General features: G+C 41.2%; 2 protein-coding genes across 3 annotated transcripts; both read right to left on the bottom strand.

Moving 5' to 3' along the window:
* Window positions 1–664: 664 nt before the first annotated feature.
* Window positions 665–8,299, bottom strand: chaf1b (chromatin assembly factor 1, subunit B). Of its 2 annotated transcripts, none has more exons than XM_068735496.1 (14): window positions 8,248–8,299; window positions 7,704–7,850; window positions 7,375–7,507; window positions 7,106–7,226; window positions 6,856–6,959; window positions 6,653–6,749; window positions 6,437–6,521; window positions 5,339–5,432; window positions 5,148–5,217; window positions 4,972–5,063; window positions 4,722–4,881; window positions 3,942–4,526; window positions 2,696–2,784; window positions 665–1,787 (listed from the first exon to the last, which is right to left on the bottom strand). In XM_068735496.1, the coding sequence occupies exons 2-14, from the start codon at window positions 7,827–7,829 to the stop codon at window positions 1,687–1,689; spliced, it is 1,857 nt and encodes a 618-aa protein (XP_068591597.1). In that variant the 5' UTR covers window positions 7,830–7,850; window positions 8,248–8,299; the 3' UTR covers window positions 665–1,686. The 2 variants fall into 2 exon arrangements, with proteins under 2 accessions (XP_068591597.1, XP_068591591.1); XM_068735490.1 differs by having other exon boundaries at window positions 7,704–7,845; window positions 8,248–8,281.
* A 750-nt stretch (window positions 8,300–9,049) lies between these two features.
* morc3a (MORC family CW-type zinc finger 3a) lies at window positions 9,050–20,659 on the bottom strand. Its single transcript, XM_068704871.1, has 19 exons — window positions 20,422–20,659; window positions 17,813–17,885; window positions 16,899–17,031; window positions 16,480–16,706; window positions 16,012–16,168; window positions 15,438–15,582; window positions 15,148–15,276; window positions 14,928–15,047; window positions 14,720–14,817; window positions 13,906–14,013; window positions 13,690–13,818; window positions 13,301–13,375; window positions 13,073–13,115; window positions 12,788–12,898; window positions 12,402–12,513; window positions 12,242–12,311; window positions 11,029–12,154; window positions 10,472–10,668; window positions 9,050–10,340 (listed from the first exon to the last, which is right to left on the bottom strand). The coding sequence occupies exons 1-19, from the start codon at window positions 20,458–20,460 to the stop codon at window positions 10,166–10,168; spliced, it is 3,267 nt and encodes a 1,088-aa protein (XP_068560972.1). The 5' UTR covers window positions 20,461–20,659; the 3' UTR covers window positions 9,050–10,165.
* Between the last annotated feature and the right edge of the window lie 319 nt (window positions 20,660–20,978).

Here is a 20,978-nt window from a genome sequence, read left to right as displayed (position 1 = left end):
TTGTCAAACAGTATTCATCAAACCAAAGCAGTGGTAAAGTCCTTATGAGTATACAAATAGTAATGAAAAAAATGCATATTTTATTCAGCGTTTGAAATGATTTAACATTGACTTTCATTTCATGAATTTAATATGGTGTACTCTGGTTAATATAGAGGATGAGCTCTAGTAACTTTACACCACATACGATGGCACTTCACTGCATCAGTTTACTGTTTGTACTGTATTTGCCACTAAGTTTGTCTTTAATTCAAGACACCAAACCATATAGTATATATTCTAATTACTTGTAAACTTACAAACCATATAGTATATTCTATTCACATTTACAGTAATCATCAAAAATACATTAAGCTAAAACGTTACTCTGGAAACTGTATAACATTAAAACACAATTCAAACACCACCACCACCATATTAACAACTACCATGGCAATGTTAAAATAAAGAGAAACGCTTTCAAACGTGCTGCATTGAGTCAATAATGTGTACATTTGATTACAAGCATTGAAACATGGGCTATAATGAGCTGTGTGCACTCTGAGCATCACATGTGTTTTGTACTTTGCATGCATGAAGGTCATGTCTTCTGTACTGGGGGGGGGGGGGGGGGGGGGGGGGGGGGGGGAATTTACTGGATGCATTTCCTTAAGACTATGTTTAAAATGACTTATTGTTGTACAATAAAGAAATAGATTGATTATTTATCCGCCAGTTTTTCCATGCAGTATTTAGACCTTCATGTAGACATTAACAGTTAACTCAATAATTAAATTATATAAGAAAAATCCAAAAAAGGAAAAAGTATAGATCTTGTCATCCAACCTCAGAATCAAAAACATAAATCCTGACCACAGTCTTGAACATAAAGACAAATAGCCATACATTTCATGGATGTACGTCTACTCAAACGTTGCATTATTCGTTTGCGGACAGTCAGTATTATTCTTCTGTACATCAGCCTGGTTCTCACAAGGATTGTAAAGATTGCTCAAGAGATGTATGCCTTCAAATCAGTTTAGGCTGAATGCAAAAACAGCTCATTAATGACCGTTTTCCTAAGAGACATTTTACACAACAGTCCGCTGCTTGTAGCTAACAAAGAAGCATGAATCATCCCAGTTATTTTCTACAAACCACTTAAACACTCACTTTATATGAAACATCCTTTATTATACAATGACAAAAAGACAATTTTGAACTTTACACTCAAGCGGCTGGTCCATAGTCTGCATCAATTTAAGACTCGGGTTGTGTATTCAAAGCTCTCACAAGGCGCTTGTGTTTTTTCCTCTTCAGGTTTCACAATCACATGTTTCTGAAAAAGAATGAGACAAACCTTTCCTCTGGTTCAACCACACTTAGGCATCTAAACGTAAAACAAATATAGTACAATTACCTGTTTACTGTATGATACAAAAACACACTAAAGACTAAAATAAGCATTAAGTCAAGAACACTTAATGCAATGTGGTTTGTTGTATGACGACTACATTACGTGGGGTTAAAGCTTCACCGAGTTAAATCAAGTACAGACCACATCCACACACACGCAATGCTGTTGCACAACGGCGTCGCACGATGGCGTCACATCCACGAGGAGCCTCAGTGGTTTTGTTGCTTCTGTAACGGTCACCCTCTGCTGTATGTGCCGATGTCACAGCACCACAATGTTCCTATGAGACACTAGGTCTGGGTGGCACTGGTCTTCACTGGGGGCTCACCGGTCTTGGGCCGTTTGGACTCTGGAGGCTGGCACACGGGATCAGAGGGAGGAGAAGGACGTTCTGCAGGAATACAAGTGGACGGATCAGTGACGGCAGCGTTACACATGGTAGCCTGGTTCTGTCTTCTGCTGTGATGTAAGAAACCGTATGTAGTAATTCTGTCTTAACTGACTAGTTAACACACTGGTAATGAAAATGTTGAAGTCAGGACACAACTATAACTTAACGAACCCCCAGGTTAGCCAAACTTATTCCAAAGAAAACACAAAAGCGAATGTCAGGTTTTATGCTCGCTGTAAACACCGATAAACGCTTCCCTGTGCAATTAAGGACTATTACCAATGTTTCAGTTTGCCCTCTGAACAAAGGGGTTTGGGTTATCAGAAATCAATGGTCAAAAACAAAAGTAAACGGTAATATTTAATTTAAGAGTTTTTAAGCTCCTGCTTTTCGGCCAAGCTATAGAAATAATTCAAAGAGCAGAAACCATAAGTGTTGAATTTGTTGAAAAAATGATGTTTATCGAGGTACAATTTCTGCAAAAAATACACCGATTACAACTAGGGATGCACAAATCTGTTCTGCTGGATCTGTATTGGTCCGATTCTTTGGGGGATGACAGTTTCCTTGTCAAGAGTTTGTTTCTATTTCAGTTACATTCATCAGAAACACAAACCTCTGGCCTCATGCTACTTCTCATAAAATGATTGTAAGGAGTTCATTGCAGTTAGGAATATAGATTTTAAATTTGTGAAAAAGAGTATTGGCTTTGGATCACTGTTTAGTATTGTCGGACATCCTGTGTCGAGGTATCAGACTCAGCATCAGGAGAAAAAAATGTTGGACCGATACAACAGAAATGTGACAGTGAGGGCGTCTACTAAGGTGGATGGATTGTTGAGCAGTCTCTCATATTATTTTTTTGTCTTTTGTGATATTTGCAACATGAAGTAGTTGCACTCACTAACCATGTTTGGCCTTCTCGGTGGAGGAGGGAGTGCGGAAGAGTGAGCTAATAGCTGGAGACCGGGATGCAATGGGAGTCAGCGATACTCTCCTGTAAAGAACAAGGATGAAAGCATGAGAAGACACAGAAGCACAAGATATGACAATAACCTGTTCTCTTCTACACTGTTGATCACAGTTTGTTCCTCCGATTCAGTCTAAATGCAAACACTCCGAGCTACAGATATAAGGCAAACACAAAAGCATGTGCAGACCTGCCATTGTCTAACACTGTGTGTGTGTCAGTGATTGTTTTTTTTAATAGTCAGTGGGGGGTCCAACGGAACCCTCACACCAGACAGGCTTTGTTCTCACTGCCAGTGCAGACACATGTAAACAGACAAAAACACCGCACGCCCATTACGGCTGTTTATATTTTTACTGCTATTTAAAAAAAGTACATTTTACACATTTTGAATATCACAGCGCTTTCTTGCGTTTCGTACTCCTTTAAACTGCATCTTTGGAGATAATCAGCTTAGTTACTTTAATCATTAGGGGGAGGGAGGTGGACGCAGTGTGCTCTGTGTGTTACTTCCTCAGTCTGACGCCATTCAAAACACATTTGAATAGTTCCGGTATTTCCATAAATAACCATATGCACTCCCGTATGAGGCAGCTCCTGCATCCTTCACACCATCTTCAGTTTTAAATACCCTGAGAGGATAAAAACATTTAGGAAGGTATTGCTGGTTCAGAAAATAAATGACATTAATTCTCCTGTGTGATCAATTAAATCACACAAATGACTTGAGTGCTTTTGGCAGTGTGCAGACTTATTGAAATGTTTGAGCGACTGAAACAGACAAAAACATCCCCGTCACTCGGGTGAATACTGACACAATTATTGAAAACACATCAACAAATGGTACATACAAAGAAAGTACGATGTGCTCTAGTGCTTAAACGATCAACTGATCGGCAGTTAAGTCGCACATAGATAAAAGATTTTGAACAAAACAAGCAGTTTGAAGACGCCATTGTGATGTCTATTTCTCATTATTTGCTGAAATATAATTAAAAATGTCATTAAATGATTAGTCAATAACGTAATAATCATGAGCTGCAGTCCTACTACATGCTGAAAGTCTACCTGCCGACAATCAAAGCATAGCTGTGTATGCACAAAGGTTCACCCTTTATATATAATAAACAAATTCCCTTTCGCTCACTCTCACAGAATCAAACATAACCGTACTTTTGCATTACCTTGGGGTGGGCCCCTTTGGGGTGGTTGCACCCTTGGGAGTGGTGGAGCCAGCACTATTACCATTGTTGGGAGCTTTCGGGGTGGAGGGAGTGAGGGGGGCGATGCGTGGCTGTGTCTTGGAGGAGGTGGTGGGGGTGAGAGGGGTGACACAGGGTTGGGGAGTAGAGGGAGCGCTGCTGCTTGCAGATGTTGGGGTCTGAGGCGCTGACGGAGGAGCGGTGGTTTTAGCAGAGGAGGGCTTCCCCCAGCCCTCCAGGGTGTTCAGGGTGATCCTACGAGGCGGAGGTTTAGACTTGACACTCGGGGTGCTCTTCTTCTCCTCTGGGGGGGTGACAGAGGGGGCCTCTTTGACGAGGCCGGTTTGGGATGTGGGAGTCTGTGCTGAGCTTGGCGTTTGGGTCAAAGGAGACGAGGTCCTGGCCGCTGAGGACTTCTTGCCCCTTTTCTCCACACCAGTGCTTGGGACAAAGACCTCCAGGGTGGGGGGCTCCTTCAGGGGAGTGCCCAACTCCCCGGGAGAGAAGGACAGGAAGGAGCAGTAGCCGTCTGTGGAGGACACTGCCAGGAAGGAACCGTCACGGGACCTAAAGGTGATGCAACACAAAAACGTGTCTAAAACATATGGTTCAAGAAGTCTTCTTTTAATCATTTAAAATGTATATAGAAATAAAACTATTATCATATACGTAGATCTACGACATCCTCCACAATTCATTCCTACAAATGACGACTATTCGTAACGCGAGAAAGCGCTACAGAAGAAGACGATAGTAGTTTACCATGTAAGATCGCTGAGTGTGTGGTAGTGGATGTTGGACACCAGGCCGAAAGGAATGGTCTGCTGCGTGTCATACAAGAAGATGGAGTCCTCGGATGCCACAGCAAACACCATGCGGTACGGCAGCTGGAATACGTTGGGAAGAACCTGAACCGAACCGTCTGTAGAGGAGAAACGGTAAAACAATAAAAGAAGGGGAGGGGCTTCATTATCGTTGTTGTCAGTTGACTAATGGGGGCGTTTGTTCTTGCCTTCGTCAGTCTTGGTCCTCAGTTCAAAGTAGACGGGGCAGCAGCGCACAGCCAGCGTAGCTTTAGTTGGACACGGCAAGTGGGCGATAGGCCTAAAAACACAGTTGTACATCAGTTACCGGAACTACAGCCAAAAATGACTCATACATGACAACATACATGCCACAAAAAGTTACCTCTTGAGGCTCTTCCTGGAAAAGATGTAGGTGGTATTTATGAGGTTCTCTCCAAGCTCCACACATCCAGCTATGGTCACAAAGGGCGACAACGGAAAATGTAAATTAGTTTATATAAATGATCTTAATCAGGATATTACAACAATCAAATGTTACCAGATAAATGGCAGGTAACTGCCACACACTGATACCTGGGGCTAACAAGAAAGAGCCATCAGGTGTGAATGAAAGCCGTCGGAAAAACGACCTCATGCTGTCATCATGGAACATTCTGTACGGCTTGACCTGCAACGATAAAAGAGAAATGCAGCACTGAGTGTGAGTGGGTTACATGACTCACTCACTTGGTGGCAGATCTCTTTCATAATTTAAGACCACATAGGGAAGACAAATGTGTCTTGGTCAACAGATGGCCAAAACAGGAGCATAAGTGAGAACAGAGAGAGTTGGTTTCACGTAAAATAATCCCAAAATCATTCATGCAAAAGGTAAACATTCAAGGTTTACATGGCTAATTCTGAAAAAAACATGACTGAACAGAAAAGGTAAAGGATTACGATATTGGAATGACCACTAATGTTCTTCTACTTGCTGATACGAGTTCCTGAGACAAATGTCACATCAAAAAGGTATTGAAGTCATGTGGAAACAAGAAGATGTTAAATCTTTTCAGATGGTGTGCCGATGATACAGAATTTATTCCTAACAGAAGAGATCAAAGATTTGAATCCCGGATAAAGTGATGACTTACAACCATCTCTCATCTACACACAAATGTGCACGATAAAGTTTTCAATCTTTGCAGGACAAACGTGGCCTCGAGCAGAATTCGTTTTTCAGATACTTAAAAAAAGAAAGAAAAAAAAAAGGCGTTTTATAAAATCCTGATTTCAGGCTTCCGTTCAAAAAGGCAAGAACATCCATCTCTAGATTGTAAAGTGCTTTTGTTTAAGCGAATAATGAAAACACCTTGTGTATGAAAGAGAAGTGGAAAAAAGAAGCAGGAACCTGGAGACTACACTGGAAGATACTTATGGAATCATTTAAAACGGAAAAGGTTGACTTATTCCCTGAGGACCAAAAACAACACATTTTACCAAATTTTGAATAAATGGATTGAATATATAACCAGTGTGAGCAGAATATATTTGACTATATATATATATATATATATATATATATATATATATATATATATATATATATATATATATATATATATATATATATATATATATATGTGTAGAGCAGTATATGATGACGGATATATATACAAACATTCTACTCACCTCTCCTTCTGCGAGTGGCCCAGAGCTCATTTTACTGATACAGAAGGCTTTCTTTTTGGTGTGAGTGCTGAACACACGCATCACTCTGAAGGAGAGGAAAACACAGACATCTTAAGTATGAAGCTAAGCAACAGCAAACCCATTCATTTAATGGAGATTAGATCTATCACGGGGCCACGAGGGACGACCAGCTTGTCTGAATCTCTGTTGTTCTACCTGTCACAGCTGAGAGTGGCTACGTATTGCCCCAGAGGATCCCAGGTCACCCCCTGCACATAGCTCTTATGGTCATTCAAGATGCACAGCTTCTGTCCTGAACACAAGAACCAAGATATTATCTTAGATACATTACATATGACTAAAATACAAATATAACAGATGGAACTGAATGGAATGCACATGTCTGAGTCCTAACAAACCTTTGTTGATGTCCCACATAATAGCCGTGTTATCAACAGAGCCAGACACCATCATGTTTCCATCCCGGGTCCAGCAGACATCATACACGTCCTCTATGTGTCCCCTGAAGACAAAATAATAATAATAAAATAAATGAGAAGAACAGTCTTTCTATAACCACAGTATTGCTACACAGTCACATCAAACAGATTTGAAATGGTTTTATGGTTAGCTTTGGGCCCCACACAGTGCTTTTTGACAGTTGTGTACCTTAAAGTCTTGACCACAGACCAGCTCTCCTTGTTCAGCTGAGCATCTTCTTCCTCCTGGAACATGGGGGCCGGCTCCGGCTCCTTTGAGTCGTTGAGCTTCCACAGCAGAATGGCTGCATCTGTATCAGATACAAACTGATTAATAAAAGATCATTGTATTTGTAAATATCTTCAGTTTTGAGATTAACATCATTAGTGCATTTCAGATACTGACATATTTAATCCAATATACGTGTACTACTACTACTACTACTAAGTGTGACATACCATCTCCTCCTGAGGCAAGCAGCTCTCCATTGGGGCTGAAGCGCACTACGTTGACAGCCTTGGTGTGTCGAGCCAGATTAGACAGAAACTCCACCACCGCCTTCCCATCGGGGCCGCTGTCCACCCGCCACAGCTGCATCCACATCAGGGCAAAACGTCATCAAGCACACTCTGTATATCAGCTGTGACCTTATATAGCTGTAGGTAAACTATTATTTTTTTTTTGTTGGTCAAAATCGATCCTTGGTCTAACATGCATGTTTTCATATAACACTGTTGGTTCATTACTGCGTTAAACCATTTGCACCCGTCCCTTCATCTCCACTCACTCTGACTGTAGTGTCCACTCCAGCTGTGGCCAGCCGATGAACGCGTCCATCTGAGCCGTGCTGGAAGTCCAGACTGTAGACCGGCTCCTTGTTGTGCCATGCGATCTCACACGTTACCACCTTCATCTTTCAATATCCAACACTGACCTCAGGAGGGAAAAAAAGCACGTAAATGTGATAACGTTCCTACTGACGGTTTCCAATGGACTGATGTTAGCTAGCAGCTAACGTAACGTATTCCTCATGCCGAGACAATATAGAGCCCGTGTGGCAAGTTACGATAGAAAATAATTTGACTTAATGACGTACTTGGCCACAAAGTCACTAGAAGCTAATGCTACAACTAGCTAACACCGTTAGCAATACATTCAGCGGGTTTGCTGGGATAAAGAAGGGCTAACATTACAAATGACAAACCCGGGTAAACATGTAACTCTATATGAGTTATGGTTTACTAACAAACATGTTCGTTACAAACACCACCGACTCATATCTGTTTATTCCTGGAAAATAAGTTATCTTGAAGTAAATTACAGCGTCTTACCTCCACCGTTGACCAGCTGAAGCGCTTAGTTATTTCCCGCGTACAATTCGTTCCAAACTTCCGGCCGAGTAGAGTGCAGTGATTGGACGAAAACCCGGAAGAGGAGGTGCCTGTGTGTCTTTAGCATGGATGCATTACTAACGTGTTAAATCCCTCACGGTACCCTTCAGTTGATTCTCTCTTGTAAAACAGATAAATGGATATTTAGAATCCGTTTAATCATGGTTCCAAAGTAGAAAACAACAAACATGTCGTATTTCACTTATTGACCTGTAATATAGTTTATGCAATCATGTGTGTCAGAGACCTTTTAAATATAATTAATAAACCAATTTAAGTTTTCGGTTAAATGTGATGAAAATGTGGTCTTCCACATGTCAACCCACACTGTGTGTTTTATTCTGATTCTGAGTCCTTCCAAAGTGTTATTGAACTAGGAAGCTGGTATTTTATTACAAAGAATATTGAGATATCATGTATGAGTGTCATGTGATTTATTACCCAAGACAAAGGTCACACTCACCAGTGAGTTACATGAAACCGTATAATGGCCCTTAATGACATGTAAAATCAGCATAGATGTTTTAGTGTCTATGTGTGTGATGGCTGCTTTGAGTGTCTTTTCAACTTACACACTACATTTAATTTGCTCTCTCTCTTGCAAAATAAAGAGATGAGCCTTCCTGAACAAATACAGCTCCAAAAATCTCCTTGTCACATATTGTGATTTACAAACCTGTAAAGATCTGACACCTATAGTTTCTGTATGAGGATGAAGGAGTATTAGCTTGCAAGCACAAAATGCTGATTGAGTCCTTTATTACAGTCAGTGATGTAATGAAACTTAGTACATTTACTAAGTACTGTACTTGAAACTTTAGTAGTTGAGTATTTCCATTTTATGCAACTTTACTTCTACTCATTACAGTCATTTAGCAGACGATTTTATCCAAAGCGACACCTCTGAACCTCTGATTGAAAGGCGGCCCTGCTCTCCAATTAGCCAGTCACTCCACTAGACTACATTTTAGAAGGTAGTATTGCTATTTTACTTATGATATATTATTATAGATTAAGACACCCAGAAGTATATCAAGTAGCTGAGATGAGCTCCACCTTTACTAGCTGCAGAACTAGTGATGCATCAATAGAACATTTCCGTTCTGAGATTTAAGTATATTTTCATGCTAAAACTTTTGCAGTTTTACTTAAGTAATATTTTGGAAGTAGGACTTTTACTTGTAAGAGTATTTTTACGCTGTGGTGTTAATATTATACTTAAGTAAAAGGCCTGATTCCTTCTTCAACCTATGATCATGGTTGCCTATTAGACATGGCTCAAACACGCCTGTTGAAAGACAGAGGGAGGTTTATGATAACTCTTTCAGTTAAGTTTCAGTTTATATCACTCAGAAATGTACTGGAAGACAGCCTCTGCTATGTTTGTCATACCAGAAGGGTTCAAAAAGGACACTAAGGATAATGTGCCATTGAGCATTTCATCACAGAGCAAAGACAGGAAATACAAAAATATATTTCATAGAAAACATATAAAATATGCTTCAATTCAAATCAAAGAGAAAACAGTTTCATTGTGAAAAAGAAACAAAAATCAGATACAGAGCCTATTTTTTCTGGAAAACATAAAAAAAATTTTCTACCCAAAATCTGATCAACAAATGAATATATAACATTTATTAATGTACACTGTGGTTGTATGATATATATTTCTTTTATAGTAGTTTTCATCAGTTGAGACAAAGAAAGAGTGCAAAGCGGCTCATAATGTTGAAATGTACTGTACATCAATAAAAAAAAACTTCAAATAAATACAAGTTCATCACTCACAATTATAAAATTCTGTAGTTAATATTTACAGGTGCAATATGGTTCTTCATTGCAGGATCCTAGGAGTTGCTTAATCATTTATTGCGCTGTACCTCTGCCCCACCCGTGCGACGGACTCCACATCAGAAAGAACCTGTTCGAGGATCTCATCGATTACATTGCACTCATAATTCACCTGTCCCAGGTCCAGAGCCGGCACGAAGGAGACGAGAAGACGCCCGATGTTGTGCCTCAGCTCGATCAAACTAAAAGGGAGGAGAGAAAAGCGAAAATGTGATTTACGCCATTGTTTTTCTGGGTTGCCGAGTTCCTCGATGGCTTTGTCAAATAGCGATAATTCAGTTATAATTCATTCAACGTGAAAGGAGAGTCCAACCTTCTTGATGTATCCGAGCTTGAATTTGTGCGAGACGTCGCTCCTGTTTCCTCTGGATCTGTTTGTACCAGAGAATCAGTGGTTCTGTGTGGAGCTTTACATCCCGCTTGAGCATTTTCCCTCTCCTGCTGCTGGCTCAACCTGAACTCTTCATACTCGGATGCCAGGTTTGCCCTTTCGTCCTCCAGACGGTCCAACTGGTGGCGTAGCAGATCCCCAGGAGAAAAGAAAATGAATAAAGGAGGAAGGGTAAGCAAGGCAACATAATAAAAATAAAAAAGGTATATTTAGAGAGTAAATTATGCAAAAGACAATGATAACATATACCCATACAACCTTTCACAACTCATTCTCTATGATTACTACCTATAAATAAAGTGCACAGTCGGATTCATGTTTGGATTTGTTGGGTATATACGTATGTGTGAGGCTGTCCAGAGGAACCAGACTTGGAAGCTGTTGGCTGTGGTCTTTTTATGGCATTTGTTGGCAATAAGAAAAATAAAGAGTATCACTGGTCTTGAACTTTAAACTCTGAACACAGAGAGAACGCTGACCTGTGTGCGCAGTTCATCCCTCTCCTTTTTTCTTTCATCCAGTTCTAGTATCAGATGGTCAACTTGCAGTGCAATTTCATCGATGTCCTTTTCTTCACATTGGGCAGCACTAGGCTTGGTCTCAGTAGCCGTCAGTGAAAGCTCTTTGTCCCGAATCAGTTCATCGACTTTCTGTTTGGCCCTCTCAAACAGAGCTTTGTAGTCCTTCCCCCCCTCAGTTTCCTCCGTCTGGCTGGCCTGGTGACAACACTCCTTCTTCACATTGATCTGAGACAGCTCCTGCAGTCGGCCCTGCATGTCTTGCAGTTGGCAGGTAAGTTTATGGACCTGCTCTTGAAAAGAGTCTCTCTCCACAGCTGTAGTTTGCATCAGCTCTAGGAGCTGGTCCTGCTGGTCCTGTACCTCGGTGACACTGGGGTACGGAAGTGGAGAGTCGTTCTCACCACAGGCATTCGCACAGGGAGGTGCCGCAACGTTGTCGCTATCCAGGTGATGTGTCTCTCCGTTCTGCAAGGCCTGGTTTCCTTGATTGGCGCTGTGAGTGTCTCCACTGTTCTCATGCTTCATTAATCTTTGCCCAACAGTGCAGACACCGACGTCCACATATGAACTCTGTTCTCCACCACTCTTAGTGGATGTACTCTGCCCGGCTCTCCCCTCCCCTTCAGTTTGAATTTGGTCCTCCTCTTCCTTCTTCACTTTGGGTCCTTCTGTCTGGGTAGTGCTGCTGGCCACCTCTGCAGGGGGTGCCGGGGAGGGACTGGCTCCCACAGCTGCAGACCCTGAAGGGCCTGTTCCTGCAACATTCGTCTCCGGGGCGTCGCCCACAGCAGCATCATCGTTGCACTCCAAAAGCATGCCGACATCAGCGTCACTTTGCTCTTGCTCCATCTTCACTCGAGTCAAATCAAAGCCTGACTTTTTTGGCTTGGGGGTACTGGTGATTTCCACGATGAAAATGTCATCATCAGTATCATCATCATCATCATCATCATCATTATAATCAATGAGCAGTGATGGGGAGCTCTGTGGGCTCACTTCCATTAATGTGGATGTATCCGTGTTGCCATTGACTTTAGGTCTTTTGGCCGTTGTTTGTGGAGTAGCAGGCTGTGTTCTTTTCCCCCTGCAATGCACACAAAGCACAATAAATATGCTTCTTAAACAAACTCAAATGGTTATATTTAAGCTCACAAACAACACAACATCATACCTGGGGGCTGTTGACAGTGAGCATACACTAGAAATAACTGGAAGACCACTGTTACTGGAGGGGCTGCCAGCTAGAGAAAAATAAGAGAGACATTTTAAATTTCATAAACATTCTCTGTATCTCTGTCACACACACATACACGAAGAGCACTTGTTCTTACCAGCTTGTAACAGGGGAGGGGACCTAAATGGAGAGGATTTAGCCCTTGCAGCACCCCCTTGTGGTGTTACAGTGTTAAACCTCCTCCTTGGGGTGGCGGGGGAATGGGCTGCCTGTCAACAAGCACAACAAAAAGGAAGATTAGACTCGACAAGCTTTACTAATTCCCAATGGGGAAACTCACTTGCCACTAAATCACCTCATACAGACAAACAATATAGACACTACATTCTGCATGATTAACAGCTGAAAGATGTTCTAAAAAACACATCTAAATGTGTTCAAACATAGGAATATGTTGTTTTGTAAGTACTCATAATCCTACAACATAATCTACTTTCTGCTATTTATTCATTAAAACGTCTTTTAACACAATAATTGTCGTACCTGCAGACGTCCACGGGCCTGTTTTTGCTTGACGGGAGTAGCCAGACGTTGTTTTTCCTTGACGAGAGTAGCCAGACGTTGTTCTTCCTGGCGCTTTCTAGCCTCCTCCAACTAGAAAAATTAAAATTCCCAAACACACTATTAGCCATGTGTCAACCTTTTATGAATCACAAAAAGAACAGTTTATTCTAAATCCTGCAGAGGTGTTACAGGCACCATGTAGAGGGAAAAACAAAAGCATGCAGAGAAACGGCAGGTGATTCACAGTATAGAAAATGTTTTAACCTTTTGTCTTTTCTGCTCTTGAATCTTCCTGTCTTCCCTCTCTCTGTACAAAAAAAATAACCACAGGGGTAACGTAAGGCAAGTCACTTCATTTATTATGCTCAGTTTAAGTATTAGGGCTGCTTTTGGCAGCTTAATACAAAACATGCATTTCTTATTGAGTCTAAATATTCAATTACATTTGGGGGCAAAAGTTGTGGCAGTGTTTTTAACGGACATGGGACTCACTGTTGTTTATAGGTCTTGCGGTATGAAGGTTGCTCATCATCAGAGTCCTCTGGCTCCTCCTCCACCTGGCAGCTCCTGGGAGGGCAAAATAGATAGAGATTGAAAAGATCCAGGGAGTCTTGAGCTGCGTTTGGGTTAAACTAGTTTGGACAAAATACCTTGATCTCAATAATGTGTATATGTGTTTTTGGCGCTTCCATTTATCAATACACAGAGAAATGTGCCATTTTAGATGGAGTAACAGTAACGAATATATTGTAAACCTAGAACTACTTTTCCACAGTATAGTTTGTCTTTTCTTTCTTTTACAAAAACAGATTTGCATTTCCATTTCATATGACAGGAAATTACAATTATTGCAACAGGTTTTTTGATAACGCTCTCGTTACCTGAACTGAGGATCAGGGTTCATACGGCAGTACCATTGTTCTGGCAGCTTGTTGCAGTCGATCCCATCCGGGAGTTTGCGCCAGCACAAACAGTCATCACACTGCACCCAGTTTTGATCTGGGCGCTTTCTGAGGACATAGACAAGTTTTAGAGCATGTAGGAAGTCATATATGCGTGTAGAATACATGATGGTAGTCACTGCAAAATGTACTAACATGGTACTTTCCAATGGTGTGGTGGCGTTTGGATCCTCTCTTTTTCTCTTGTGGCGCATTTCATTCCAGTACTCCTCCAGTTTGGTCCCCAAAGTGGTCATAGTTCTCCTGTAGCAAGAAACCAGACTTCTGCATTACTGGCCCCGTGCTGAGAAATAATCCAGTGACATTATTGATACTATAAAAATATTGTTTGTGTGCAAGGTTCAAGCTTGCACACAAACCTTAATCAGACTGATGTGATCAAAATAAGAAATGAAGCTCTAGCGCAAGTTCAGACAGGAAGACTATCCCCTCATGCTAGGCTTAAAGGCCTTTCTCCATACGGCTCTCCCACTAGCAGCACATACTCTATACCGGCTGTCACTGTCAGAGGTGTCATAGACTCAATCAGCTGTTAGTCAGCCGGGTCGCCCTCAGCCAATAGCGCTCAGGCACACCCTCTTCGTCAGCCTATCAGCATGCTGCTGTCTCTTTTAAAGGTGCTGCATCCCCGCTGCCAGCGTCTGCTGCTGTTTCATGCGACCCTCCTCCTCCCCAGCTCCATCCGTCTTCGCCGATTCAGCACTCCATCACTATCTCCAGCCAACTCCAGCCGATCCTCCAGCCACCACCACCAGTGTCTGGACTCCTCGGGGGGATTGATATTGTTGCCGCTCAGGGCAATCACAACTCGATCACAAATCTCCTCGGCGAGTTCAAGCGCCAAATAATTTCTGCGTAACTAATTAATGCATCATTCCGTCATAATAAAATGTTAACTACTAATCAGTCACTTGTCTCTCCTGATTGAACTTGGCATTGGTGCCATTACCTGTACTTGTCCGTTTCATCAAAGCTCTGTTTGTTGTGGGTAGGTTCCAGAAAGTAACACTCTATTACCCCAATGACCCCAACACCTTTGTTGTTGGCCTGCAGAAGGCAACATTTCAGAAACATGAACACTGCTTAATAAACTTCATAAAAAACCCTTGATGATATGTGTACTAAACAAGCACACTCATCAAAACAACACAACTCACCTTGAGCTGGCAGCCCACACGTTCGTAGGCTTTGATGAGCCGGTTCTTGTGATACATCATAATGCCATACTGGTCTTTACTTTTGGTGTTATAGCCAAAAGTAATAGGAATACGTTTGTTCTGAAATAATATTTAAGGAAAACTCAACAAACACTTCCTGCGCACATACCAAATGTCCCAAATTAAGAGCATTTATCAATACTCTGCGATGAAAGGATACCAGGAAAGTGGGCTTGTAGTGGTCTTTTTCGACGAAGGCGAGACTCTTAGCAATGAGCTGAGATTTCACCTTTTGACCACGAATGATGATCTGCATCCTTGGCTTCAGGTACAGAATACTGCAATAGGCCTACATAGTGTAAAAAAACAAAACAATTATCAAACATTTACTCATGCAAATGGAAAGTGATATCAACAGATTACCTATAAATGATATGGACTCCACTAAAACAACTGGTAAAACTCAATCACTAAGAACTGTTTGAAGACATACACGTTACTGCTCCTTACCCGCAGTGAGTAAAAACTCTCAGGGATGTGTGACGTGAGCCTGTCTGAATGTTGAGTGACATTCATTTCCTCATAGACATCAGATGGAATTCGGATATCGTAACGATCCTTCTCAAAATCAAACTCTGTCGTTCTAGTAGATGTCCTGTTGAAAACATAAACATGTCTTATAGTCTTTGGATTATCTGGACTCCCTAAGGCTAACAGGGAAAGAGCCCATCTGTAACAAACAGACAATCAAATGCAACACTGGTGTTATTGATTATTGATAACTAAGTTGAACAACCTCCCTGCTGTTTGTTGGAAGCACGGCCTAAAAGCCGGAGAGGACAAACGGTTGAGCAACAAACTATTTTTACAGTTTGATGCACACATGTAGCTGAATGCTGTTTATTACCTTTAACTGTAATTTTGTTTGCTGTAGGAACGATGTCCCAAGAGTTCAACGGTTAGTAGTTAGGGTGTCGACATATCTTCTTTATCTGATCGTTGTACAAATCTGAGGCACATACAGGCATTAGCACCTGCTTACTGAAATAAAACATGTGTTTGTATGTGGGAACTACAGACAGACCTGCGGAGATTCCAGATGATGATCCGTGTGCCAGTTTTGTTTGTGGACCCGTTGGAACTGATGGCATTGATCTCAACAAGCAATTCTTCCTGTGTCTTGAAAGGGGAATAGCGCAGGATGTCCTGCAGACTGGCTTTGTGCTCCTCTCTTACACTGAGTAAAGCCAAAGTTAAGGACAACTTGCGATGAAAAATAAGGAGAAATGGAAAATATGACAGTCGGGTGTAGGGTTGAGCGAAAATGTGCTTTTCTAAAACATGTCAAAGTTACGAAAACCCACATGAAATACTTTCAAAAAACAAATAACTACAAAAGGACCCATATCAAACCATGTTCCAGACTGACACCAATATGTTACTCTGGATTCTCCTTGTCATCAATTCAGTTCACAGCTCATGATACTTCATCAAAATGTTTACATTTCATTTACACGATGCACTATGCCTTAATGCAGTAGATGAAGGATATACTTGTTTCTCTCTCTCTGTTCAAAGCAGATAATAGGTACACTTATTTGGTGAGCACAAGTCTCTTTCAGGTAGGTTTGAGAGAGCATCCCAACACACGAAGCCCTCTCCGACTTCGAAAACACGATGGTGTCCTTGCCAAGACGCATGGATCCAGACTTGAAACCGTTGCCATACATACCAATCGGCGTTACACCCTTTATAGTAGTCTTGTCACTGAACCCAAAGCTAGAGGGGGAAAATGGATATATCATTCAGTGAGTATATACACAACTCAATGCAGCACCATGTACAACATTCGCCTGTAAAAGGTTTATGCAATGGTCATTATGTATGCCATTGTTGGCAGTGCAATGTCAGTGTCCAGTGGGCCATTACACATTTTCCTTAATTTCCAAATAAAATACCAAGTGACAGTACCTGAGCATCTTATGCATTGTTTCATGATCCAGACCGTTTCCATTATCCATAAAGCTGAGGCAGTCTTGTCCTCGGACCACAATCTTATCAATCCAGAACTGTTTGGCACTGACATCTGGATCATAGGCATTGTCTGTTAAAAGAAACAATTCAGGGGCAAATTAAAGTCACACAACAATCTCAACCTCGAGCATTTAAAGTTCACAGTACTCCGCGTGTGACACTTAAGCGACTGCTTACAAGGTGCAGAGAAATATAGCACATATAATAGGTGGAGTACTACCTGCTACGGAAATCTAGTATATGCACCACATATTTATGTTTTTCTACAGAGCTTGTTACAACAACAAAGGAGGCAATGAGTTGAGATTTGTATTGTGGTAAACTTTGGATTTGAACTACAGGCCAGCCACTGCACTCTTTTGATACCATATTTCATGACCTCATAGCTCAAGCAGGCAGGAAATGTTTAATTATATAGAAATATGCAATTTAAGGGACATTTCAGTTAATTATTTACAAACTTGACTGGGTGGTTAAAAACTCATGTTTCTCTGGTGTGAACTCAGATGTATAAATGTATTAAGTGGTGACCTGATTGACATTACAACACCATTTCATCAAAGGCCATATGTTGGTATTTGAATCAGGCTCTTTTCAGAGTATTGTTAAATTCAAACCTTTAAATATTTCACGGAAATCTGTCCTGGTGGTGGACAAAATGAATCTCAACTGCATTTTAATGCACTTAAACATCGCTGCTAGTTTAATTCACTAAATAGTACTATCATTGATTATGTCATCCAAGACACCAAATCATGCAAATCAACTGTGGGCATCACTCTGTAGTAAATAGAAACGTATGTAAGGCAGCTTATTTCACTTGCAAACACAACCATGTGACGATGACTCACCTATGAGCTCAGCTATGGCGCTGAAGGGCCAGGTGTGGCTGGTGGAGTTTGTATGAAGAAACTTGGGAGCAAGCTGCAAGGAAGAGGTACAGAATAGTTCGCCTACATCAAAGAGGCCTTATTTCCATACATCAATCTATTCAAATTCAATCAATGTGTCCTTAACCCTAAAGCTACTACAAGGAACTTTCATTTCGGGTTTTATTTTGACGGCCCCCTGTAGACGAAAGTAGACGTGTTTTCTGAGCACTAGAGTCCCTTTTGAGACGGTTTCATAACCAGTTTAACCACAACTTTAAATCGATGCAGTCAAATGATGAGTGACACTGACTTTACCCATGATTAGCACTTCACAAAGAACGGATTGAGTTCAAAGGGCCACAGAAATTTAAACTGAATCTGTTCTTCAAAGGGTTTTGACACAACTCAAGGCCTCAAGAAGTACTACCCAGAGCTTCGACTTAGCACTTATTGTATTGTATTAGTTTGTTTCTGCACTGTACTTTTGCACTGGTTTATGCTCTGGTTCATGCTCTTAGATGCTTGTGTAAACAAGGAGATGCACTACTAGTTGTCTTGAATACCTATGTTGAATACACTTATTGTAAGTCGCTTTGGATAAAAGCGTCTACTAAATGACTGTAATGTAATGTAATGTAACTCACACCCCGATATGCGCAGGTCTGGGTCCCCACCCACTTTTGCCGCCATCAAGACCATGGCTACCTCCAGCTCTCTCATCACACCTGTAACTTCCCTCACCCTCCAGTTCTCTCATACCAAATGCCAACACGTCAATAGACATGGCATGTCCACCACTCGCACCCTTTCACGATTCCCTGCATTCCACATCATCGCCTTGCCCTGCTCTTAGCACACACTTACCCAAATCAGGTATTGTGACAAGTAGAGCAGGGTTGTGCAGAGGAGTGAGAGTGTCACTTAAACGGCCCATTTGGCGTTTTTTCACCTGATTGGGAGCGAGTGCAGCCTTACTCCCACCCAGGTGGAAACAGAGCCCAATCTACAGAAGACTTCTTGTATTGTTCCACTGCCAAAGAAAGGATGTGTCAGCACTCTCAATGACTACAGACCTGTAGTCCAGACCTGTCAGGAAGACCTTTGAGAGGCTGGACCCAAATATACAATCTATCTGTTTGTTGGGATTCGGTTTCTAACTTTGGGATTTGGATATGAACATGCGTAAGCGGAAGCCTGGTTGCCTTGAACAGACTTGCAGATGGGCACTGCCAGAAATGCGGTGCGTTATGCACGGCGACAAAAAAAGGTTTCTGTTTTTTTCAAAACAGAGAATGAGGATCGGCATAAATCTAGCATAAATATAGAATAATCTGTCATTTCTGTGTTTCTTATGTATTGTGTGTGTTAGTATGTCATAGCCCTACCAATATAAGAATTAATGCACTTTTGACAATTTACATAGATGTGGATTGTAGTTAAGAGAAATTCTGGAGCTAATGATCTGGGAGCTGAATTATAACACTTATATTTATGGTTAAAAAAGAAATAATAATAATAATTTCTTTTGACAGACAGAGAGAGAGACACAAAGAGAGAGAGAGAGACGGGAAATGTGGGAAGAGAGAGAATGAGAGTGGGAGTCAAGCAGCCAGGGTCCCTTGTCAGAGGACGCCCCCACAAATACTTTTACTATGAATGGCTTTATACAAACCAGCAAATGTCTTATGTAGTTTGTTTTCAGACGTGCTAACAGCAATATGGGATGAAATATTAATTAACCTATACCTTGTTTTCGCAGCCTAATATGAACTGAGAGAAACAATGGTGTCTTAGATGAGAGAATGGGAGGTGAGAACTGAAGAATGTAAGTACCATACAATTTGCATGAAGGTGAGACCAATACTGAATACATGAATAATATGAATTACAGTGAATGGAGGCAAAAGCTCAAAAAAGATAAACAACTGAGTTTAGAGAAGAGAGGAAAAGATGGGGACAGAAACTTTAGGAGTGTGTAAATAAATGGAATAAAAGAGAATGTATTGCAGGATGAAGTTAGGTGCTCCATGGACCAGCTCGGTTTACACGTACTATGTTTATTTTGCAGTAAACCAATATCATATTAAACACTCTTCAACTTGTTTGTATTATTTACTTAATAAGGGTAGTTAAGCTCACGTGTTGTCCCACGGTGTAATTAAACGAAAATAGAGGGAGCTAAAATGTGAAAGTACTTTTTTTCTTCCATTGAGTTAAAATTACACATCTGTAATATTTGAAAAATACAGTTTGATTGATATTTGTGAATTGATTTACAGGCAGACATTACTGCTACGAGCAATACTATATTGTACATAGAGTACAGTTGTACGCTGACGCCCAATGTTTGCAACCATAGATCGCTGTATAGAGTTTAAACTAGTTATGTTATGATAAAGAGTCTAACGTATTTATAAATAAGCCATAACGTAAATGCATGCTCTACTTTCAGTCAACAGGGCATTTGAAACAGTACGGACGGTATAATGAACCCCACTGATCACGTAAGCTATAGCCGCAGTAGTACAGCTGACCACATATTATAACGTTAAATGTCAAAATAGAAATAAATAGTCTATTCTACTCACTGTACTGAGCGGGACACCGCGGTCTGTCTGTGCCGCCATCTTTCAGTAAACACGGATGTCGGTAGGAGGGGTTGATACAGAAATCATGGGGTTACAGTGCAAAGCCAGGCGCGGCTTAGGTTTCGATTCTTGCCTCTTCTTCACTCATTCCTAAAAAAGTTGCTCGGCGGTACGTCAATAAAAAAAAAAAGTTTGACAACAGAGCAATTAAGCGGATGTTCCGGCGATCTTCCGCATCCATGACAACTAGGCCTGTTAAATGAAGGATGGGACAGCTGTGGGGTACGACGCATGCGCAGTTACAGTCCATACTAAACCATACCAAGTCATATTCCCTGACTTGTTCACATGAACCGTGGAAAGAAAAGAACTTTGGATTTGGCTAATCGTGGATTTTAAAACTTTTAGGACCCAATGATTTAAATAAGATCTATGCGAGTGATCGTACTGAAAAATAGATTCACCTCAAATATTATCCATTGAGTTACAGGCGTCTCTTTCCCAATTTAAGTCTATGGAAAAAGGCAATTTTGGGCCCCATGGCATCACTTGACGGG

Source organism: Cebidichthys violaceus, unplaced genomic scaffold, assembly GCF_023349555.1.
Source record: "Cebidichthys violaceus isolate CVI_PGR_0920_01 unplaced genomic scaffold, fCebVio1.0.p SCAF_11, whole genome shotgun sequence".
Lineage (NCBI taxonomy): Eukaryota > Metazoa > Chordata > Actinopteri > Perciformes > Stichaeidae > Cebidichthys > Cebidichthys violaceus.
The sequence above is the reverse complement of the archived record's forward strand: the minus strand, read 5'-3'. Positions and strand labels throughout refer to the sequence as shown.